This window comes from Vulpes vulpes, chromosome X, assembly GCF_048418805.1.
Source record: "Vulpes vulpes isolate BD-2025 chromosome X, VulVul3, whole genome shotgun sequence".
NCBI lineage: Eukaryota > Metazoa > Chordata > Mammalia > Carnivora > Canidae > Vulpes > Vulpes vulpes.
Window position 1 is genome coordinate 78,850,489 of NC_132796.1, and position 26,178 is coordinate 78,876,666.

The 26,178-nt window shown below is 35.5% G+C and overlaps 1 protein-coding gene across 1 annotated transcript in view; it reads left to right on the forward strand.

The window, feature by feature from the left end:
• Positions 1-26,178, forward strand: part of COL4A5 (collagen type IV alpha 5 chain) — a 270,709-nt gene that overhangs the window by 89,387 nt on the left and 155,144 nt on the right. Inside the window, exon 2 of the mRNA XM_026014911.2 lies at positions 13,093-13,152. Coding sequence (XP_025870696.1) covers positions 13,093-13,152 — 60 coding nt within the window. The remainder of the gene's footprint in view (positions 1-13,092; positions 13,153-26,178) is intronic.

Genomic DNA, 26,178 nt, shown 5'->3' on the forward strand with positions numbered 1-26,178 from the left:
CTACCAGTTGATGGACATTTTGGTTGTTTTATCCTTTTTTAGGCGGCTCTGGATAATGATACTATGAACATTCATGTATATGTTTTTGTGTGGATATATGTTTCTATTTTACTTATGTATATACTGAGGTGTGGAATTACAGATTTACTGGGTCATATTTTTATTTGAAAAACTACCAGATTTTTTTCTAAAGCAGTTGTACCATTTTGCATTCCCATCAGAAATATATGAGGGATCTAATTGCTTTGGAATCCTTATTAATACTTGCTATTGTCATTTTTTTTATTATAGCTATTCTACTGTGTGTGAAGTTACATTTCATTGTAGTTTTGATCGGCATTTTTTCTGACTGCTAATGATCTTGAGCATCTTTTTATGTGCTAAATGGACATTTGTCTATCTTTTTGGAAAAATGTCAGTTCATATTCCTTTGCCCATTTTTATTTTTATTTTATTTTCTTATGGTAAAAAGGTTCCTATATTACTTTCCTACATTCTCCTCCTGCCAGTTTCAGCTATGTCATTATTTTGTTATCAGAGATCATAACTCTTACATGCTGTTCTATCATGATAATTAATTCTCCTAGAATTTGCCTTCAGAGTTAATCTAAAATTTGATTAAAAAAATGGATAGCAATATAATTATGTATGTATCAGTCACACTTAGAACTTCATATTATGATTGGACTCAGACAAAAATTTTATAATTATAAGCCACAAAGCCTTTGGAGCTCAAAGAAGAATCCTGAATTATAGTCAAATGTAGTCTTATAGATTCATTTGGTTTTTTTTTTCCTATTTGGACCATGACTATCTTTTATAGATTTTTTTTTCCTGAAGATTTTGTCTTTATTTTTCTTTTTATCATTAAGAAAACCTTCTTCATCACATCACTAATTTTTAACTCAGTTTCTTAATTATCCTCCTCATTGGATATAAGTATTAAAATACTTCAAAATTCACATATAAAGATATACAAATTCATTTTCCTAAGACCAGCATATGACATTGCATTTTCTTTCTTACCCTACCACTAGGTTTTTTTTTTCATCTTTGCCATTCTTTATATATTTAAGAACTATTTCAAAAGTGAATTGATTTAATTACCAATAATTCTAAACTTTTTAATTTTTTTCTCTTCTCATTTATTTACTTGTTTATGTAGAAGTATAATTAACATACAGTGTTGTATTAATTTCAGGTGTACAACATAATGATTCAACAATTCTGTACATTATACTGTGCCTCCATATTTAGTATAGTCATCATCTGTCACCAAACATTTGTACAGTATTATTGACCATATTCCCTATGCTGTACAAATATTTTCATCTCCGTGACTTACTTATTTTGTAACTAAAAGTTTGTATCTTTTAATCCCCTTTATCTATGACACCCAGCCCCCAACCCACCTCCCCTCTCGCAACCACCTGTTTGTTTTCTGTATTTAAGAGTCTGGGGGGGTGGCCTGAGTGACTCAGTCTGTTAAGTGTCTGCAGTTGGCTCAAGTCATGATCCCAGGATCCAAGGATTAAGCCTTGCATCAAGGTTCCTGCCTCTCCCTCCCCCTGCCCCCCAACTCCTGCTCTTTCTCTCTCTTTCTCTCAAATAAATAAATAAAATCTTTAAAAAAAAGTCTGGGATTGTTTTGGGTATGTTTTATTCTATTTTCTTTGTGCATTTGTTTTGTTTCTTAAATTGCATATATGAGGGAAATCATATAGTATTTCTCTTTCTCTGTTTGACTTATTTCACTTAGCGTTATAACCTCTAGGTCCATTCATGTCGTTGCAAATGGCAAGATCTTCTGATTCTTTTTAATGGCTTTATATATACACATACTCCATTATGTGTATATATTACACTTTTTTATATTCATCTATTGATGGACACTGGTTGCTTCCTTTGCCCATTTTTAAATTGGGTTATTTGTCAGTAAGTTACTAAGAGTTCTTTATATATTCTGGATATAGGCGCCTTATTATGCACATGATTTACAAATGTTTTCCAACTTTATAGGTTGTCTTTCACTATATTGATAGTGTTTTTTGAAGCATAATTTTTTTAACTTGATGAAAATTTTAAAAAATAAATTTTGGAGGTGCCTGGGTGGCTCAGTTGGTTAAGCATCTGCCTTCGGCTCAGGTCATGATCCCAGGGTCCTGGAATGGAGTCCCACATTAGGCTCCCTGCTCGGTGGGGAGTCTGCTTCTCCCTGTCCTCCTCCCCCTGCTTGTGATCTCTCTCAAATAAATAAAATCATAAATAAACAAACAAACAAATAAATAAATAAATACATTTTTATGAGATTTAAAACATACCTATTTTTTTCTTTTGTCATTTTTGCTTGATAACATATCTATAAGGCTTTGACTAATCAAAGGTCAGGAAGATTTACTTACATTTTCTTTTAAGGGTTTTATGATTTTAGCTTTTGCACTTAATCTATCCTCTATTTTGATTTAATTTTTATGTATGATATGAGGAGGAAGTCCAAATTCATTCATTTGCATGTGAATATCCAGTTGTCTCAGCACCATTTGCTGAAAAACCTATTCTTTTCCTTTAGTAACTGTTCTTGACCCCCTTATAAAAACAAATTCATCATAGATGCATGGATTTAGTTTTGGAGTTTCATGTCTATTCTGTTGATTTAAATGTCTGTCCCGATGCTGGTACCACACCGGTTTGATTACTGTAGATTTGTAGTAAGTTTAGAAAATGAGAAATCTGAATTCTCCAACTTTGTTCTTTTTCAAAACTGTTTTGACTTTTGATGTACCTTGCAATTTCATATAAATCCCCTATCAATTTTAGAGTCAGCTTGTTTATTTCTGCAAAAAAGGCAGTTGAATATTGATAAAGATTGCTTTGAATCTGAAAAAAATCAGAAGTATTACTATCTTTGCAATATTATGTCTTCTGGTCTGTGAACATAAGTTATTTTCCATTTATTTAGGTCTTCTCTAAATTCTTTCAATAATATTTTATAGTTTTTAGAGTAAAAGTTTTGTATATCATTAGTTATTTTTATTCATGAGTATTTTATTATTCTTCACACTGTTGTAGAGGATTTTTTACTTAATTTCATGCTAGTGTATAGAAATATAATTGATTTTTTTGTATATTGATGTGCCTTATAACCTTATGAACTTATTAGCTTTAATAATTTTCTATGTAAAAGACTATGTTATATGTGAGTAGAGATAGCTTTACTTCTTCCTTTTTAATATGATTGGCTCATCTTCCTGTCTAATTACCCTGGTTAGAACCTCTAGGATGATGTTCAAAGGAAATAACAGATGAAACATCCTTGCCTTGTTTTGTTCCTGATATGTAGGGAAATGATTCAGTCTTTCACCATTAATTATTTCACCAATGTTAGTCAAGGGTTTTTTGTAGATGCTTTTTATCAGCCTGAGGAAGTTCCCTGCTATCCTACTTATTTTGATAGTAATGTCCCCTCTTTCATTCCTGATTTTAACAATTTGAGTCTTTCAATCAAAACTCATTAACTTGAGTGTCTCTTTTTCTTAGTGGCTTGTCAATTTTGTCAATCTTTTCTAAGAAGCAACTTCTGGTTTCTTTGATTTTGTCTATTTTTCTATTTTCCACTTAATTGCAACTCACATATTTATTATTTTCTTCTGTTTGCTTTAGGTTAGCTTGTTCTCATTTCTAATGTCTAAAGGTAAAAGGTTAGTTTATTGACTTGACATTTTTTTAAAACAGGCGTTTACTACTATAAATTTAAGCAATACTTTAAATGGTTCCCATAGGTTTTGGTATTTTGTGGGTTTAGTTTCATTTTTTCTCAAAAAATTTCTAATATACCTTGTGATTTCTTGTTTGACCCCAAGGTTAATTAGGACTAAATTGTTTATTTTTTACATACTTGTGAATATCCCAAATTTCTTCCTATTTGTTATTTCTAATTTCATTCCATAGTCATAGGAAAATATACTTTGTATGATTTTAATCCTTTCTAAGTTTATTAAGATTTACTTTATGATCCATCATATATAATGTTCTATAAAATCTTGAGAAAAATGTATATTATGCAATTTTTGGGTAGAGTGTTGAATAGATGCCTGTTAGGTGTAGTTGTTTTATACTATGGTTCAAATTCTCTATTTCCTTGTTGTTCTTCTGACTTGCTGTTCTACTCATTATTGAAAGTTGGGTATTGAAGTCACCAACTATTGTTGAGTTGTCTATTTCTCACTTTAATTCAGTTTTTCCTTCATATATTTGGGGCTCTCTTGTTAGGTATGTCTGTGTTTATACTTGTTATGTCTTCCTGATGATTTGACTCTTTTATCATTATAAAATGTTCTTCTTTATGTCTAGTAATGCTACTGTCTAGTCTGTTACTAGTATATCTACTCTAGCTTTCCTGTGGTGCTATCTTAGTCACTTCATTGTGCTATCACAAAGTACCACAAATCTGGTGGTTTATATAAAACAGAAATGTATTCCTCACAATTCTGGAGACTGAAACTCTAATATCAGGCTGCCAGAATGGTCAGGTTCTGGTGGGAACCCTCTTCTGGCTTGCAGACTGCTGATTTCTTGTATCTCTTTACATGCCAGAAAGAGAGATAAGTAACTTTTTGACCTTTTCTCATAAGGACACTAATCCAACTCTGAGGGCCATACCATCATGATCAAGTTACCTCCCAAAGACTCCGCCTCCAAATACCATAAAATTGGGATTAAGATTTCAGCATATGGGGACGTCTGGGTGGCTCAGCAGTTGAGCAGCTGCCTTCAGCTCAAGGCATGATCCTGAGATCCGGGATCAAGTCCCACATCGGGCTCCCTGCGAAGAGTCTGCTTCTCTCTCTGCCTGTGTCTCTGCCTCTCTCTCTCTCTGTGTCTCTTGAATAAATAAATAATAAAATCTTAAAAAAAGATTTCATCATATGAATTTTGCAGGAGTTGGGTTGCTGGGGATGAACATTTATTTAGTCTACTACTGTTGCTGTTTACATGACTATTATTTCCATTCTTTTATTTTCAAACTTTTTGTATATTTTAACCTAATATGTTCTATAGACATCATTTGATCTTACAGATAGTCTGAAAATCTGCATTTCGACTGGCTTGTTTAATGCAGTCACATTCAGTGTTATCATTGATATAATTGAATTTTTGTCTGCCTTTTTCTGTTTCCTATCTTTCTCATGCATTTTTGGTTCTTCTATTCCTCCTTTATGGTCTTCTTCTTAAGTGAATATTTTCTAGTTAAATGTTATAATTCCTTTAATGATTTTCTCCACTGTATATTTTTAGTTGCAGTAGTGCTTACCATGGATATCATAACCTGTCAGAATCTACCTAAGATTTATAGCAACTTAATTACAGTAAGATATAGAAATACTACTCCTCTGAAGCTCTATTCACCTATTCTCCTTTTTATGCTACTATTTTTATACATATTACATTCTATATATGTTACAAACTCAGAAATACATTGTTAGAATGTCCCCAATAAACTCAGGTCCCTTAGGGAAAGCTTCAAAGCTCTCTGGTTTTATGGTTCTCCCCCACCACTACCCAGATTAAACCTCTGTGACAGTGTTCCAGAGTCAAGTGCAGGGGCAGGAACAGTGGCCTGCTTCTTTTGAAGTGACACTCTCCTTTATGAGCAGGGGCACAGGGAAGGACAGCAACATTTGGTCTCCTCAGCTTGTTTCTGCTATCATCAACCCTATGCTCCGTGGATGAGCTGTGGTTAGGCTGTGGTTAAGGTACTCTGACATGCCTGAGGTAGAGCCTTTTTCCTATGAATTGAGGTTGTGTGGAAAACAAAAGCCTTAGAATTCTCAGCTGTTTTAAGTTTGAATAGAGCTTCTACAACTTGGAACCCAGAAAGAGGGAGAGTGAGAAATGCTGGTGACCTTTTCCAGTGAGATGCTATAGTGCTCAGCTAGGAACTGGAGGGAGAAAGAGCTCTGGGTTCATGTCTGCTTCTACCTTGTGTGGAGCTTTTGTCAAGCTAAATGGGGAAGGGAGAAAGAAGGGAGTGGGTCATGGCTACAATGCCATAGATTCTTGCTGTTCATACTGAGATTTAGCTGTAGGTTCTTAGGCCAATACCCAGAGACATAAATTTTATTTTTTCTAAGTGTTACCAGCTATTGTTGTTTTGCTAGTGAGACCATCCACAGAGGTCTTCAAGCTGTCATTCCCAAAGCTTCAGTATGGCATTGATTTTTTGAAGAGTCCAAGGTAGTTGTGCTTCCTATCGCCCACATTCCACATTTGTCTGATTATTTCCTTATACCATGTCATTTTACAGTTAATTATACTTGACATAATTTTTTAAAGATTGTATTCATCTATTCATGAGAGATACACAGAGAGAGGCAGAGGGAGAAGCAGGCTCCCTGTGGGGAGCCCAATGTGGGACTCAATCCCAGGACCCCAGGATCTGTGACCTGAGCCAAAGGCAGACGCTCAACTGTTGAGTCACCCAGGTACCCTATACTTGACATAATTACTGACATACTTCTTTTACTTATACTGCCTTTTCTAAGATAGCACTTTCTTTCTCTCTTTTGCCATTTTTGGATTTATTGAATATTGTCCCCTCCACTCCTTTGGAATTAACACCTCACTTATCTTCTTCTAAGGTTTACTCTAAGAATTAGAATATCTAAGCTGTATACTTACCTTATCAAAGTCTAAAGTGATCAATACTCATACCCAATTTCTACACAATTACAGTGATCTTACAATACTTTACATTCACTCATCCTCCCCTAACTTACATTGTATTATCATTGTTTTTCTTTTAGTTCTGTATTTTTGAACACTGCATCTCTTTTTATAATTGTTTTATAGTTGCTATTTGTTCAAATTCATCCACAAATTTACCTCTTTTTCCCCATTACCTTTGATATTTTATGCCTTACATTTCAATTTCATTTCTTTCATAAAAAAGAAGAAGATACACAAAAGATTTGGATTTCCGTTTGTGTAGTCTTGCTGGAGGCATACTTTCTCAGTTTTTATTTGTCTAAAAAATGTCTATATTTTTACCTTGTTTTTGAAAGGTATTTTTACTGTGTAAGAAATACAATTTGACAGTTTTCTCTCAGTATATTAAAAGATGTCATTCTAGTCTTCTAGCTTCCATTGTACTTCTGAAAACTAATCTATAAGTTAATTGTCATTCCCTTAAACACAATCTTTCTTGTCTTTCTCGATACTTTTAAAGTCTTGTCTTTGTTTTAGGTTCTGAGGTTATACTATTTTGTGTCTAGTTTGGGGTTTGATTTTTCTTCCATTGGATCTGTTAGACTTCTTGAATTACAGATATCTTTTTTTTAAAGATTTTATTTATCTATTCATGAGAGACACAGAGAGAGGCAGAGACAAAGGCAGAGGGAGAAGCAGACTCCATGCTGGGAGCCCGACGTGGGACTCAATCCTGGGTCTCCAGGATCACTCCCTGGGCCGAAGGCAGCGCTAACCTGCTGAGCCACATGGGCTGCCCGAATTACAGATATCTTTATTTCTTGAAAATTCTTTGCCATCATTTCTAACTCTTGTCCCTGTCCCATTCCCTCTTTTACCTCTTCTTCTGTAAATCTAATTACCTGTATGCTATACACTTCCTCACTTTTTCTTCTATGATTCTTAACTATTATTTCACATTTTCACATTTTGTATAGAGTTTTATCTCTATAGTATATTATAGACAATTTCTTTTTTAAGATTTTATTTATTTATTCATGAAAGACACAGAGACAGAGGCAGACACAAGCAGAGGGAGAAGCAGCCTCCCTGCAGGGAGCCTGATGTGGGACTCGATCCCAGGACCCTGGGATCACGACCTGAAGCAAAGGCAGATGCTCAACCACTTGAGCCACCCAGGCATCCCTATTATAGACAATTTCCATTAACTTTGTCATGTTTTAAACTTCACTGTCTCTCTTTAGCTGTATTTAGTCTACTGTGAAGCTCATCCACTGAGTTTTAAATTTCATAAGTTTTACTTCTAAAATTTATATTTTATTTCAGTTCAGCCACAGTACTTTTTTTTTTTTTTTTACAATTTCTTGGTTCATTTATTGCTTTTAGATTTTAAAAATGTCTTTCATAATTGTAAAAATAGTTATATATTTTGTGTTTAGTAATTTTGATATCTGAAATTTTTGTCAAGCAGTTTCTGCTGTCAGGTGTTCCTCTTGGTTTTTGCTTATGATATTTCGCTTCCTTGTATGCTTAGTGATTTTTGAGTAGCGTATCTTATTTTCCTGTCAAAATTTTTTTTTAAAGTTTTAATTTATTTATTCATGAGAGACACAGAGCAAAGGCAGAGACATAGGCAGAGGAAGAAGGAGGTTCCCTGCAGGGAGCCCAAAAGCAGATGCTCAACCACTGAACTACCCATGGGGCCTCCAAAAAAATTTTTTTTTAGAATTCTTTGAAGTTTACTATGAAGGTATTCTTCTACATAGGATTTGTGTGTATTTCTACCCAGCCTCTGGGAGGTTAAAGCAAGTTCAGTCTACTCTAAGCAAATTTGCATTTTGAGGTTCCTGGGCCACCCAGCTAAATGATAATTTGGATTGCAAATTTGTATGAAGGCCAGTTTGTGGTTATTCGCTCTCAGAGATGTTTTTCCTATGTATTTCTCTGCTGAGTGCCAAGATAATCTTTATTAAAGGTTCCTGGGGATGCGATCTTGGGGTACTTTTAAATGTATGAAACACCTTTACACTGAAGAAGTTGTGAAACAAGAATCTCAAAATCTCAGTTTGGTAAATGCCCTTAGGACAAAAGTAGTTTCATTAATCAGTTTACTGTCTGTTTGTTTTTTTCTCTAGGGTTTGGCCTGATAAATCCTATTGTGCTTCTCTCTGATGCTTTAAGATAATTTCACATTTTTAAAGCATTTTTAGTTTTTTTTTTTGAAACAGTCCTAATAAAAAAAAATAAAAAATAAAACAGTCCTAATAGGGATGCCTGAGTGGCTCAGTGGTTGAGTGTATGCCTTCGGCTCAGGGCATGATCCTGGAGTTTCAGGATCAAGTCCACGTCTCCCTCTGCCTGTGTCTCTGCCCCTCTCTCTTTGTCTCTCATGAATAAATAAATAAAATCTTTAAAAAAGCCCCAGTCATATCAGTTGGGATACTTAACTAGCCACACGTTGGAATATTTCTTTTTTTTTGGCATATTTTTTTTTAGCATTTTCTATGTCATTATTTTGTAGTGTATATATTTTCAATCACTGAATCAGAATTACCTAGAGATGTTTGCCAAAATTTCAGAATCCTTTAGCCAATTTCAAGCTTACTGAAACAGCATCTCCAAGATGGAGTCCAAGTACCTGAATTTTTGTGAGGTTCTTTGAGTGATCACAATGCATATAGAAGTTTGTTCTTATTTTTACTTTTAATTCTCATAGCTGGTTTTTTTTTTATTGTAGGAGCCTAAGATCTGAAGTTACTGTTTTCTATACTTGTCCTAGCACCGTATGTTGAACAATCCATTATTTTCACATTTATTTGATATGCCAACTTTTATCATATAGTAAATGTGTGTGTGTGTGTGTGTGTGTGTGTGTGTGTGTGTGTGTGTATGTTTCTGGCCTTTCTCTTATGGTTCATCAAGCTGTCTGTTCTTTGAATGATACCATACTGTTTTAATTACTATAGTTTCATGATGTGTTTTACTATGTGATAATAAAAAATATTCTATACTTTTTATTATTTTCACCCTAAAAATTACTATGGTTACATCATTTTCTTTCTTTAACAGTGTTCAGTGACTTTGCAGAATTAAATAGTTTTTCCAGTTTTTAAAAAGACTTTTTTTGGCCTTATCTCCTACTATACTTTTTTCATATGGACTTAAGAAGCCCTTAGACTGAAGTACTTAATGTTTACTTTACCTGACTCTTTGCCTACAAAAATTTTGTGTTTTAATCTTAGTACTTGTTGTGGCCATTTTTCCTCTAGATATCTTTCTCTCCATCCTTCAGAGTTGAAGTCAAGTTTTTTACCTTCTTTCTCTACAGATCTATTATGAACACTCCCAGGCTCAAGGGAACTCTCTTTCTCAATTTTGACAGCAATTATTGACTATACTACTGCTTTTTACTTGGTAAATCCTACTGAATCACAGACTAAAACCTGGATGCATCCTAAAGAGATTATATCGTCCATCTTTGTCATTTTACCAAAGAGAAAAAACTAAGACCTAGGGTTTGTGAACGATTCAATTATAGTCTCCTAATGATTCAATTACTGAGGTAAACTCAGAATGTATTTCTTATATTTTAGCACTCATTCTATTACCATTGTCTCCTACATCATTATTTCATTGTATTTACTTAGGCATAGGGTTTTTTTTTAAACCCTAGATTTAAAAAAAAAAAAAAACTAGATTGGAAGTTTCTTAAAGGTGGCACTCATGTCTACACATTTTTCAGTATGACTCATAGCCCTAATACTGTGCTTTGTGCTTATTGGGCACCTAATTAAAAGTGGCTGTTGGTAAAAAACAAGTTGCTTCATTATCCAAATGTCAAATTGGGACTCTTTCCTTGTGGGCATCACTGTTATAACTGTATGGAAAGTGGCATCTAGTGGTCAGTTTGTGTATTACAATGTCTTTAAACACCCTCTACCTTCCTCAACCAGTGTCATTATCATAATGTAGGAGACTAAATAGAATACAAATTAAATTTTAAAATTGAATTCAAACCATATATCATTTGTTTTAAGTAGCGACCTATTTAAAGTATAGCTACATGTTAAGTAATAAAGAATTGCAAAAAGACATTACTAATTTTAAAGAAAAATACTGTATAAAATTACTTCCAAAATGACATGCACACATATTTAAAGTTATGTTGTTTGTTTACAAATTATATTAGGAGTTGGAGGATTTTGTTGGATACTAAGAAACCAGAAATGCAATTATAAAGAAAATTCACATAGTGTCTTCTTTACATTAACCAAATCCTCTCTTTCTATTACTTTGCATTATTCTCAGGAACTTAATTTATATTTTAAAAAGAAAGATTTCTTAGTGAAAGATGAAAATGGAGAGTTATACCATCTTTTACTTGTAACACCAGAAAACGATGCTCATATATTTACATTTAAAGTGTAAACATACATTCCAAAGTCAAATTTTATTTTTAGATAAACAACCATTTTGGAGTATCATTATCCTTTACTCCTCCATTAATACTGGTAACTGATTATTGATAATATATACAATCTGATTCAGTGAGTATGACCATTGACAATTCTTAACTTGTGGATCAGTATCCTCTAAAATTTGTAAATTTGTACTTTGAAGTCTAGACTTCATGTTTACGCAAAAACAATATTGCATCTCTTAAATTAACCTTTGTTCCTGACACAGTGTAATGTAGTTTTTCTGTATGGAGTTATCCCTTCCATTAGAGAGCAAAAATGTACTGTCTTTGTATCTTCTACCTGCACCTAACATTAACAGTGGCTGGCACATAACTGGTGATCAGTAAGTATTTGTTGAATTAGTTTTATATGTTGGAATGAGCTGAGTCTTATTCATCTGTAGCGGCTAACGAGTTTTCTGGCCTCTAACAATGCTCAATTCATGTTTGATGAGGGAGTCTGTATAAGTCCATTTAACTTGTATTGTAGTTGCTGTATAATATTAAAACCAGTGTATTATCACGTATGTATGACAAATAATAGCTGCATAATAGACTTTTGATTAGAGACATCAGGAGCATTTTTTTTGTTGGAACAACATATTGCAGTGTAAGAGGTTGACCCCCAACATCAAGCTACTTTGTTTGCTTTTATCAGGAAAAGGAATGCGAGCATGTGGCTGGCTTCTAGTTGCAGCTGAGTGGGTTAGGAGTTATGAGTAGAAGGATGAGGTCAATAGCTTGATAAGGATTGGGGAAAGTATTCTGGTAGTGGTTAGAGTACAGGAACACATGGAATGTTGGGAAGGAGGCTAAAGTACTTTTTAAGACACAGTCTTCCAAGGCCAAGCATTGATACACATTATTTGGTATTTACATCACATAAAAGTTTCTTTTATTTAATGAGAAGCATTATACTATATTGCACATAAATGGTGAGCTATCTACATATGTTAAAATAATTACTTTTTGTTTTTCTAAGCATTTCAGCTTTATGCCAGAGTATGAGGTAGATCTGGATGGCAGAAGTCATCTATTGTCTTCTTCTCTTATGGGTTCTTATTTTATGTTATTGTTTTATTTTATTTTATTTTATTTTATTTTATTTTATTTTATTTTATTTTAAAGATTTTAATTTTTTAGTAATCTCTACACCCAGCATGAGGCTCAGACTCACAACCTCAAAACCAAGAGTTGCATACTCCCCTGACTGAGCCACCAAGGTGCCCCTCTTATGGGATATTATTTTAGAGCAGGATATTTTTTTGGCTTCAAGATCTCAATTCCTAATATGAGTTAATTAACTTATTAGTAGTGGTTCCTTAGAATATCTAGGCTGTGGGAAAACTTGTGGCAAAACTGTTGGGAGTCATTATAGACTGAGCTACTAGTGATGAGAGAGTGGAAGCAAATTTTAAAAAGTTGGTAAAAGATAGCACTATGTATTTTATGCCTGTGATTGCTCATAAATGTCAAGATACAAGCAACTTCAGCCAGTAGACATCTTTGGTTAGTCCAATGTCATTCCTACTATAGATTGAAAGATCATTTCTTGCATGTGATGTTAGGACAAAAAGAGGAGTTCCTAAGAGCTTGGACAAGTGGCAAATCATATTACTGGGAAGTTGTTTGAATTCCTTTTTAATTTTTCATATCTTTTTAAAAAGATATTTTTCACTTTAAAATTATAAAAATTACATCTGCTTATTGTAAGAAGATCAAATGGAAGTGTGTACCATAAAAGGTGAAAGCTTCCCCAGAGGTAACCATTGTTTGCCTTTTGGTATATATTCTTTCAGGTATTTTTGTGCTATTTGGTTTTTAAGTCTGGACTGTTTAGTTGAGAGGTAAGTCAGAGATTAGTTTTCAGGCTCAAAATATTATTATCATTATTAAATAATTTTCCTCCCTTTTATTCTTCCTTATAGGCTTGCTATGGTTGTTCCCCAGGATCAAAATGTGACTGTAGTGGTGTAAAAGGAGAAAAGGTAAGACTTTAGACAAGCTTTTGAAAATTTAGTAAAACTAGTAAAATAGTGTTTTAATATTTTTTAAACAAAATAGAGCTTCTACCTCAGCGACTATTAAAATGAATTCCAGCAAACTGCTTATTTTAGATAGCTGTAAGGATTAGACTATATCTCAGGGATTAGCAAACATTTTCTGTAAAAGACTATAGAATAAATATTTTAGGCTTTGTGGACCACATAAGGTTTGTGTCATACATTTTTTCTCTCATTGTTTAACATAGCTCTTTAAGAGTATAAAAAAATTTCTTAGCTCTTAGACTATACAAAACAGATTTCTTATTGCATTTGGTCTGAGAGCTATAGTCTGTCAACCTATGATCAATCTTGTTGAACTCACTGACTTAAGAGGCAAAAGAAGGGAAAAACACTTAAGAAGGAACCTAACATCAGGCTACTAATCTGTGTTGGGTAGCATGCTAAGCAATTTCATATATTTTTATCTAGTCCATGTAAGTTAATGTTTGGTGAATCCTTATTTTTATCTCACTTTTCCCATAGCAGAACCCCTATTGTATATAAGTGATAATTACAAAGTAAGTATTGGTGAGGATTAAATAGCATAAACCGAGCCATTCTGAGTCAGTGACTGATAGTGAAATTAGAAGATTAAAAAGGGATACTGAATTGTGGCCTAAAGAAAATTATGCTAGGAAAAACAGGTTCATACTCTATTCCCCATTGTCTGGGGCTCAAATATTTTTTAATTAATCAGTGAATATTACTAATTATATAGGAAAAAGTTTAGGATGATATCTCAGGAGCATATTCCATTTAGGGATATAGAAGGTCTACTAACACATTAAAGATGTCTAAAACTCCTGGAGTAAAGAAACCTACTTATTTTGCAATGCTATATTTCCAAGCTCTATTTGACCTACTTCTTCAAACAGAGGACCTATTAATAATAGACTAGTATTATATAGAACACCTATTTAAGTGGCATTAGTTTGAGGGGAGTAGTTTTATAGTAAGGGTGCTTTCTTTAGTGGTAAAAAAGACCAAAAGAGCTTCATTGGTACAGTGAATACCAATGATATTGGTACAGTGACTTTTATCAGATTACCAATGATATTGGTACAGTGACTTTTATCAGATTAAGTCTTCTTAAAGTAAGAAGTAAATACTCTGAACAAAAATTATACCTACTTAATGGCACAAGAGAGTTGCCAAAGGCAGGAAAAAATTACAGAGGATTCTACCCTTGAAAGAAAGAAAGTACACTGGGCAGGTTTGCACTTATGTGGCTTTTCTCCTGAGTGCACACTTAAGTCTGCATGGCAGAGGATGGCTAGAACCCAGACAAAAAGCCACAGTCCTACTGGCTTAAGAAGTTAAGAGAACAGAGTTGAGGATGCTAGAATGACTGGAAAGTGATGGGGGATATGCTGCAATAGAGAGAGCCACAGAAAACAGAGTCCAAAAATTTGCTTGTAAATTCCACCCAGATTCTGGGTTGAATCCTGACCTTTTATGTATAGGGAAAGATTCATACCTCCCACCAGAAGGAACAGCTGGAAGGCTGCAATAACTGAATATAGATTTAACTGCTGTCCATTGAAAGGAAAACAAAGCTTTAAGTTTTAGTTCACTTGAGTTAACTATTTCTGAAAACAAAGTTCAATACTCTTTGATAAAGATAAAAGAATCTAGGATGACTATAATATACAATGTCTAATACGCTATTAGAACTTACTAGGCATAAAAAGTAACAGGTAAAAGTGATCCATAGTTAAGAAGAAGACTCATGAATGCAAACTAACTCTGAAATAACAGAGATATAAGAATTTATACACAAAGATTTAAAGGAGATAGGATAAATATATTTGTTGATTTAAAAGGAAATGTACTTCTATGAATGATTTAAAGGGAAATGTGCTTCTATGAATGAAAAAATATAGAATCACAATAGAGCACTAGAAACTAAAACGAAGAAAATCTAGGTTTAAAAAGCAAAATATAAGAAAGAACATTTAACCACTTGGACTTTTAACAGCAGAATCATCACAATGGAAGAAAGGGTCAATGAATTTAAAGATGAATCAGAAGAAAGATCCAGTATGAAGAAAGAAAAGAGAAAAAAAAGGAAACAAAAAAAATAGGGCCTCACTGAGGGTGTGGGGATATTCTCAAATGGTTTAATGCAAATGTAAATGGAGCTCCATTTACAGGAGAGAAGAAAACAGGAAAGAAAAATGAATGATAATTAACAGGACAGTAGTAATGACAAGAATTTCTCACACTTGATAAAAAATATAAATTTACAGATATAAGAAACTCAGCACACCACAAGCAGAATAAAAATAAGACTATACCGAGGCACATCATAATGAATCTACTGAAAAACAGAGATTAAAATAAAATCTTGAAAGAAGCCAGAGAAAAAATACCTATTACATACAGGAGCACAATGATATGAATGATGATGGGCTTCGAATCCAAGAGAATGGATATTATACAACAATGTAAACACATCATTAGAGAGTTGAAAATTCTGCAAACATAATCATTACATACAATGAAAATGTACATAAAAATAAAGACAATAAAAAACACACTTTTTTGTATATTTTTTTATTGGAGATTGACCTGCCAACATATAGTATAACACCCAGTGCTCATCCCGTCAAGTGCCCCCCTCAGTGCCCATCACCCAGTCACCCCATCCCCCCACCCACCTCCCCTTCCACTACCCTTTGCTCATTTCCAAGAGTTAGGAGTCTCTCATGTTTCGGCACCCTCTCTGATTTTTCCCACTATTTTTTCTCCTTTCCTCTATGATCCCTTTCTCTATTTTTTATATTCCTCATATGAGTGAAACCATATGATTGTCCTTTTCTGATTGACTTACTACACTCAGCATAATACCCTCCAGTTCCATCCACGTCGAAGCAAATGGTGGGTATTCATCGTTTCTAGTGTCTGAGTAATATTCCATTATATACATATACCACATCTTCTTTATCCATTCATCTTTCGATGGACACCAAGTGTTTCCATAGTTTGGCTATTCTGGACATTGCTGCTATAAATATTGGGGTGCAGGAGTCTCAGCTTTTCACTGCATCTGTATCTTTGAGGTAAATCCTCAGTAGTGCAACTGCTGGGTCTTAGGGTAGCTCTATTATTAACTCTTTGAGGAACCTCCACACAGTTTTCCAGAGTGGCTGTACCAGTTCACATTCCCACCAACAGTGCAAGAGGGTTCCCCTTTCGCCACATCCTCTCCAACATTTATTGTTTCCTGTCTTGTTAATTTTCAGCATTCTCACTGGTGTGAGGTGGTATCTCATTGTGGTTTTGATTTGTATTTCCCTGATGGCCAGTGATGCGGAGCATTTTCTCATGTGCTTTTTGGCCATGTGACAGCTGCTCATAATATATTTTTTAAATTGTTTGTATTTCCTTGGTATTGGTTGTGATCTCTCCTCTTTCATTCATGATTTTATTTGAGTCTGTTTTCTTTTTAATAAGGCTGGCTAATAGTTTATCTATCTTATTAATTTTTTCGAAGAACAAACTCCCGGTTTTGTTAATCTGTTCTACAATTCTTCTGCTCTCTATTTCATTGAGTTCCGCTCGAATCTTTATTTTCTCTCTTATTCTGGTTGGTGTACGTTTTATTTGCTGTTCTTTCTCCATTTCCTTTAGGTGCGAGGTTAACATGTGTATTTGAGGAGCAGAGCATTTTCCAATATTTTGAGGGATGCTTGTATTGTGATGCATTTCCCTCTTAGGACCGCTTTTGCTGTATCCCAAAGATTTTGAACTGTTGCATCTTCATTCTCATTAGTTTCCTTGGATCTTTTTAATTCTTCTCTAATTTCATGGTTGATCCATTCATCTTTTAGTAGGATGCTCTTTAACCTCCACGTGTTTGAGTTTCTTCCAAATTTCTTCTTGTGATTGAGTTCTAGTTTCAAAGCATTGTGGTCTGAAAATATGTAGGGGACAATCCCAATCTTTTGCTATTAGTTGAGACCTGATTTGTGACCCAGTATGTGGACTATTCTGGAGAAAGTTCCTTGTGCATTTGAATGTGTATTCAGCTGTCTTTGGATGTAAAATGCTGTATAAATATCTATGAAATCCATCTGGTCCAGTGTATCATTTAAAGCCCTTGTTTCTTTAGTGATTTTATGCTTAGAAGGTCTCTCATTTGCAGAAAGTGCCAAGTTGAAGTCTCCTACTATTAGTATATTATTATCTAAGTATGTCTTTACTTTGGTTATTAATTGATTGATATACTTCTCACCTCCCACATTAGAAGCATAAATAGTCATGATTGCTAGGTCTTCTTGTTGTATAGACACTTTATGGATGATATAGTATCCCTCTTCATCTCTTACTATAGTCCTTGGGATAAACTTTAATTTATCTGATTCCAGGAATACTACCCCAACTTTCTTCTGAGGACCATTGGAATGGTAAATGGTTCTCCAACCTTTCATTTTCAGGCTGGAGGTGTCCTTAGGTCTAAAATGAGTCTCTTTTAGACAGTAAATAGATGGGTCTTGCTTTTTTATCCAGTCTGAAACCGTGTGTATTTTGATGGGATCATTTAGCCCAACACATTCAGAGTAACTATTGAAAGATATGAATTTAGTGTCATCGTAATACCTATTCAGTCCCTGTTTTGTGGATTATTTCTTTGGGGTTCCTCTTTCTTTTACAGGGTCCTCCTTAATATTTCTTGCAGAGCTGGTTTGATGGTCACATATTCTTTCAGTTTCTGCCTATCTTGGAAGCTCTTTATCTCTCCTTCTATTCTGAATGAGAGCCTTGATGCATAAACTATTCTTGGCTGCATGTTCTTCTCATTTAGTACTCTGAATATATCCTGTCAGCCCTTTCTGGCCTGCCAGGTCTCTGTGGAGAGGTCTCCTGTGAATCTAATATTTCTCCCCATATAAGTTAAGAAACTCTTGTCTCTTGCTGCTTTAAAGAGTTTATCTTTGGAATTTGCAAGTTTCACTATTAAATGTCGAGGTTTTTATTGATTTTTTGGGGGGCAGCTCTCTATATCCTGGATCTGAATGCCTGTTTCCTTCCCCAAATTAGGGAAGTATTCAGCTATGATTTTTCAAATATGCTTCCTGTCCTTCTGTCCCTCTTGGTGCTTTCTGGAACCCCAATTATATATAGATTCTTCCTTCTGAGGCTATCATTTATTTCCCTTAACCTTTCTTCATGGTCTTTTAATTGGTTTTCTCTTTTTTCCTCAGCTTCCTTCCTTGCCATCACCTTGTCTTCTATGTCGCTCACTCCTTCTTCCACCTCTTTATCCCTTGTCATTAGGACCTCCAGTTTGGATTGCATCTCACTTAATTGATTTTTAATTTTGGCCTGATTAGATCTAAATTCTGCAGTCATGAAATCTCTTGAATCCTTTATGCTTTTTTCCAGAGCCACCAGTAGCTTTATAATTGTGCTTATGAATTGGCTTTCTGATATTGAATTATAATCCATATTCTGTAACTCTGTGGCAGAGAGTAGTTTCTGATTCTTTCTATTGTGGTGATTTCTTCCTTCTGTTCATTTTACTCAGTGCAGAGTGGCTTTTTGAGCGGGCTGAGTCAAGAATATCAAGCACAACTTACGGAAATTTCACCCTAGATGATTCTGAGGGGTTCTAGAGGATGATCCTCTTGGTTCTGAGTGTACTAAGTTCTGTATGTTAGAAGGTGCTTGGTCCCAAATTTTTATAAAACAGTAATAGTTAGAAAGCCCCAACATTGGCCACCAAAACATAAACGAGATAAAAGAGGGGGGCAGAATGGGAATGAAGAGAGAATATAATCTCACAGAATGAACGAGCACAGTATACCACTTGGTTCTGGGTGCATGCTGGTCATGTTTTAGAAGGTATTAACTTCCACCATTGAAACGAACTAGGGGTGGTGGAAGGGGAGGAGGGCAGGGGGTGGGGGTGAATGGGTGATGGACACTGAGGGGGGCACTTGATGGGATGAGCACTGGGTGTTATTCTGTATGTTGGTAAATTGAACACCAATAAAAAATAAATTTATTATTAAAAAAATAAAAATAAAACTGGTTCAGGAGGGAAAAAAAAAAAAAACTTCCACCATTGTAGAACAAAATGAGGCAGAAAAAACACAAAACACAAAACACAAAACAAAACAAAACATATCTCATATATCTCCCAATTAAATTGAGCATGTTGAAGGGAATCTAGAAGTGGAAAATATATCTAAGACATGTGATTGTAGAAATATGAAAGTCAAAAAGGAAGAAACTTGCTAGAAGCAAAAACCCTTCTCTCTGTAGCATTCTGGCTGTTTTCTCTTTAAATCTCTGTTTGAATTCGTAGGTGTTCAGGATGATTTCAAAGTTATCTAGGTAAGTTGGTGAGAACAGGTGAGTTGAGGACCCCTACTTTTCCGCCGTCTTGCCCCGCCCTCAAAAACCAGACTTTTAATTACAGAGGAGAAACTGGTGTCTGCCAGAAGGGAGGATGGGGAGACAGGGAGGGGTTTAAATAATTGAAGGGGATTAAGATGTTCAAATTTCCAGTTATAAAATAAACAAATTGTAGAAATGAAAAGTACAGCCTAGGGAATATAGTCAACAATAATGTAATAATGTTGTATTGCTCACAGATGGTGACTTCACTTAGGGTAAACATTGAGTAGTGTATAGAATAGTTGAACCAGTACACTGTACACTTGAAACTACTATAACATTGTATGTCAATTATACTTCAAATTTTAAAAATTAAAAATTTTAATTAAAAATTTAAAAATTTAAAATTTAAAAATAAAGTCAAATTTATGACATTAATAAAATGAGATAATTCTTCATCAGCATATTTGCACTAAAAGAAATATAAGGAAATTTCTTGGGGATCCTTGGGTGGCTCAGCGGTTTAGCACCTGCCTTTCGCCCAGGGTGTGATCCTAGAGTCCCAGGATCGAGTCCCACATTGGGCTCCCTGCATGGAGCCTGCTTCTCCCTTTGGCTATGTCTCTGCCTTTCTCTCTCTGTGTGTGTGTGTCTCTCATGAATAAATAGATAAAATCTTGTAAAAAAAATAGAAATTTCTTCAGGCTAAAGGAAATGTTACTAGGCAGAAATGTGAATTTCCAGGAAGGAATTAAAAGCACTAGAAATGGTATATATGTCAAAAAAATGATATATGTGGGTACATATAAAAGCTAGTATCTTTTTACCTCTCATTTAAAAGACATAAAACTTTAATTTTTTAGTAATCATACTATTTTATTTTTTTTAAGTTTTAGTTCCAGTTAGTTAATATACAGTATTATATTAGTTTGAGGTGTAGAATATAATGATTCAGCAATTTCATACATCACCCATTGCTCATTATGACAATTTCACTCCTTAATCCCTATCACCCATTTCACCCATGCCCCACACACTCCTCCCCTCTGGTAACCATTAGTTTGTTACCTAATATAATGAGTCTGTATCTTGATGTCTCTCTCTTTCTTCCCTTGTTCATTTGTCTTGTTGCTTAAATTCCACATGTGAGTGAAATCATATGGTATTTGTCTTTTCCTGACTTATTTTGCTTAGCTTGATAGTCTCTAGCTTCATCTGTATCATCTGTATCATTGCAAATGGCAAGATTTCATTCTTTTTTATGGCTGAATAATACTCTAATACACACACACACACACACACACACACACACACACACACACACATACCAACCTCTTTATCCATTCATCAACCAATGGGCACGTGTGCTGCTTCCATATTTTGGCTGTTGTAAATTATGCTGCTATAAACATAGGAGTACATGTATCCCTTTGAATTGGTGCTTTTGTATTCTTTGGGTAAATACTCAGTAGTGTGGTTGCTAGGGTAGATTTATATTCTATAAATTCTATATTTAGAATTCTATATTTTCTATTCTATAGAATTCTATAGAATAGAAATTCTATATTTCTATATTTATAGTTCTATATTTAACTTTTTGAGGAATATCCATACTGTTTTCCAGAGTGGCTGTACCAGATTGCATTCCCATGAACAGTCCAAGAGGGTTCCTTTTTTTTCCACATCTTTGCCAACACCTTTGTTTCTTGTGCTGTTGATTTTAACCATTCTGACAGGTGTGAGGTAATAGCTCATTGTAGTTTTGATTTGCATTTCTCTGATGGTAAGTAATTATGAACATCTTTTCATGTGTCTTTTGGCCATCTGGATGATGTTGGAGAAATGTCTGTTCATGTCTTCTGCCCATTTTTTTAAAGTATCAGCTAATTTTATTTATTTATTTTTCAACCCAACAAGTGCCCTCTTTAATGCCAATCATGCTTTTTTTTAAAAAAAGATTTTATTTATTCACAGAAAGAGAGAGAGGCAGAGACACAGGCAGAGGGAGAAACAGGCTCCATGCAGTGAGCCCGACGTGGGACTCGATCCTGGGTCTCCAGCATCAGGCCCTGGGCTGAAGGCAGTGCTAAACTGCTGAGCCACCCAGACTGCCCACCTATTCATTTCATCCCCCCATCTATGTCCCCTTCATCAACTCTCAGTTTGTTCTCTTAACTATACAGTCCTTTATGGTTTGCCTCTCTCTATGTTTTTATCTTGTTTTATTTTTCCTTCCCTTCCCCTAGTCATCTGTTTTGTTTCTTAAATTCCACATGAGTGATATCATTTGTCTTTCTCTGACTGACTTATTTCACTTAGAATAATACCCTCTAATCCCATCCCTGTTGGTGCAAGTGGCAAGATTTCATTCTTTTTGATGGCTGAGTAATATTCCATTATATGTATACATATGTATATGTGTATATATACTATGCATAATACATAAGTATATATAATATAATAATATAATCCATTCATCAGCTGGTGGACATTTAGGCCTTTTCCATAATCTGGCTATTGTTTATAATGTTGCTATAAACATTAAGGTGCATGTGCCTCCTTTATTTATTATTATTATTATTTTGCTTTTTAAAAGTTTATTTCAACATAACTATGCTTACAGAAATACACTTATATTGTTTAATAGAATGCAATTTAAGTTTAAACCTATCCTACACAATTTGGACTAAAAACTTGGTACATGGTTTAAGCTGTTTTAAAAAAAGGATTTGCAGTCTAGTTTATTTTTCATCTATTACAAATGTATATAAAAGATCCTCCCATCAAATTCTGGTAAAGCAGGCAGCAAGAAACTTGAGAAGTTAACCTTTCGTTTGTCTCGGGAAAATAACATGTATTCCACTGTAATAGTTTATAAAATTTGTGCAAAAAAACATTGCTGTAATGTTTCAATGCCAGTTTACAAAGAGCAATTACCTAATGGATGTTGAAAAGGGTGGGGAGAGCCTATGTACAAATTGAAAATGTAAAAGCTATCTGATTTAGTTAAAATTGCATGTAGATTGCAAGTCTACACAAACCAAGATTCAGATAATTTCGCAAATCTGAAATAACACTGTCAACTCAGTTTATCTGCTGAGGTCAACAGGGAAACTGCACACTAGCGGTTTTTCTGGTTTATGCAAAAAAGAAAATTTTCTTCCCCAGCTTTTTAGTCCAGAACTGATACTATACTACAAGCAAGGTATTCCTTCCATTGTCAACATTCATGGGGTGACATGTGAAGAGGTCTACTTGGATTTAAATTTATTTGCATTAGCACTTATATGCAAAATAGTCCCCAAAGTTAAAGACCACATGACTTTAGAAGTGGCTCTAAAAGATAAAATGGCCCTATTTTGAAGACTAGAACAAAACACCCAGCCATAGTTATAAGAAGCCTTATCAGAAAAATAGCCCCTTATGAATTGCACCTCAGTAAAAAAGTAGCCCCCAAAGAAGCAGCTCTGAAAAAAGGAAAAAATATAACTTAAGATATCTTGAAGAGTAATGTGAATATAGATAGGTTCAGAAGATAAAAACAGATACATTTTCATAAGACTACCTATGATTAGGTTTATAATGTATTCTAGTATTTCAAGTGCATCTCTAGTTACTAAAAATCAATTTACAAATAACATATTCACTTTTTATTCCTTTAACAAAAGGAAAAATTCTAGTTTCAATTCTATCCAGTGGAGGGGAAACTGAGAAAACAAAGATTCAAACAGTTCCATGCAAATATCACATTTTTCAAATGGAAGAATTTGAGAGGCGGGGCAAGATGACAGAAGAGTAGGATCCCCAAGTCACCTGTCCCCACCAACTTACCTAGGTAAGTTTTCAAAAGGTTTCAAATCATCCTGAAAACCTAAGAATTCGGCCTGAGATTTAAAGAGAGAACAGATGGAATGCTACAGTGAGAGGAGTTCGCGCTTCTATCAAGGTGGGAAGATGGAAAAAAAAAGAAATAATAAAGCATCTAAGGGGGAGGGGCCCCCACGAGGAGCCAGGCTAAGGCCGGTTGGCGAGTGTGCCCAGGACAAGAAAGCCCAGCTCTGGAGAAGCAGGAGCTTCACCAATCTTCCCAGACAGAAAGGCAGGATTCTAGGAGGGGCACTGATGCCCTCAGGCTCCCAGGGGCACTAACAGAGGAACTACACCCCAGGGAAGAGCGCGCCACACACCGAGGGCAAATCTCCCTAAATGGCTGGAATTCATGCCGGGCAGGGCCCGGGAGCAGCCCAGGTGGCTGCTCAGGCGGCGGCTCTGCCCGGAGGGTGATGCGTGGCCCTGGGAGCGTGATTCCAGCAGTGCAGGCCCCAGAGCCCAGGGCGCTGGGGGACACAGACCAAGATCCGGCACTACCCCCCAGGACAGGCAGAGGCCAGGAGGACACAGGACAGCAAGGACGCTCCTGCCACTGGGCGGCCCTGAGCTGTGCAGATCAGGGCCACCACCCCCGAAAGCATCCAGGCCCCTGCAGATTGGGAGCTGCGATAGCTACTGCAGGAGCTGACTCCAGGGCTGGAGAGCTGGCCACCCCCAGTGTTGTTGTTCCTCCTGGTGTCACCTTGTGCCTGGGACTGAGCAGGGCCACCAGAGAGCAGGAGCCTCACAGGATAAACAGCTCCCACTGAGCCATAGACCTGGCAGGGGGCTGGGCAGCTCCCCCAGATGGACACACCCGAGAATCAGCACAGCAGGCCGCTCCCCCAGAAGACCAGCTGGAAGGACAGGGGAAAAACAAGTTATTGAACACGCAGCACTGGAAAGTTCCAGGAGAAATAGAGAGATTTACAGTATATAGAATCAGAGGATACCTCCCCTTGTTTTTTTGTTTTCTGTTTGTTCCCCCCCTTTTTTCTCTCTCTTTTTCTCCTTTTTACAGTACAACTTGTTTTTAGACCCTCTGCATTGAGCAAAATGACTAGAAGGAAAAACTCACCACAAAAGAAAGTATCAGAAACAGTACTCTCTCCCACAGAGTTACAAAATTTGGATTACAATTCAATGTCACAAAGCCAACTAAGTAGCACAATATAAAGCTACTGGTAGCTCTAGAAAAAAGTATAAAGGATTCAAGAGATTTCATGACTGCAGAATTTAGATCTAATCAGACCAAAATTAAAAATCAATTAAATGAGATGCAATCCAAACTGGAGGTCCTATCGACGAGGGTTAACAAGGTAGAAGAACAAATGAGTGACATAGAAGACAAGTTGATGGCAAGGAAGGAAGCTAATGAAAAAAGAGAAAAACAAAATATCATGAGTATAGGTTAAGGGAAATAAATGACAGCCTCAGAAGGAAAAATCTATGTTTAATTGGGGTTCCAGAGGGTGCCAAAAGGTACAGAGGTCCAGAATATGTATTTGAACAAATCATAGCTGAGAACTTCCCAAATTGGGAAGGGAAACAGGCATTCAGATCCAGGAGATAGAGAGATTCCCCCCCTAAAATTAATAAAAACCATTCAACACCTCGACATTTAATAGTGAAACTTGCAAATTCCAAAGATAGAAGATCCTTAAAGCAGCAAGAGATCCCTAACCTTTATGGGGAGAAGTATTAGGTTAGCAGCAGATTTCTCCACAGAGACCTGGCAGGCCAGAGAGGGCTGGCAGGATATATTCAGGGTCCTAAATGAGAAGAACCTGCAGCCAAGAATACTTTAACCAGCAAAGCTCTCATTCAGAATAGAAATAGAGATAAAGAGCTTCCAAGATAGGCAGAAACTGAAAGAATATGTGACCGCCAAACCAGCTCTGAAAGAATTATTAAGGGGGACTCTGTAAAAGAAAGAAGAAGCCCAAGGAAACAATCCACAAAAACGGGAACTGAATAGATATCATGATGACACTAAATTCATATCTTTCAGTAGTAACTCTGAACGTGAATGGGCTTAATGATCCCATAAAAGGTACCGACTTTCAACTGGATAAAAAAGCAAGTCCCTCCTATTTGCTGTCTATAAGAGACTCATTTTAGACAGGAGGACACCTTCAGCCTGAAAATAAAAGGTTGGAGAACCATTTACCATTCAAATAGTCCTCAAAGGAAAGCAGGGGTAGCAATCTTCATATCAAATAAATTAAAGTTTATACCAAAGACTGTAGTCAGAGATGAAGAGGGACACTATATCATACTTTAAAGAGTCTATCCAGCAAGAGGACCTACCAATCATGAATATTTATGCCCTGAATGTGGGAGTTGCGAAGTATATCAATCAATTAATAACCAAAGTTAAGATATACTTAGATAATAATACACTTATACTTGGAGACTTGTACAGAGTGCTTTCTACAATTGATAGATCTTCTAAGCACAAATCTCCAAAGAAACAAGAGCTTCAAATGATACACTAGACCAGATGGATTTCACAGATATTTAGAGAACTTTATATCCAGACACAACTGAATACACATACTTCTCAATTGCACATGGAACTTTCTCCAGAATAGACCACATACGGGATCACAAATCAGGTCTTAATCAATACCAAAAGATTGGGACCGTACCCTGCATATTTTCGGACCATAATGCTTTGAAACTAGAACTAAACCACAAGGGGAAGTTTGGAAAGATTTCAAATACGTGGAGGTTAAGGACCATCCTGTTAAA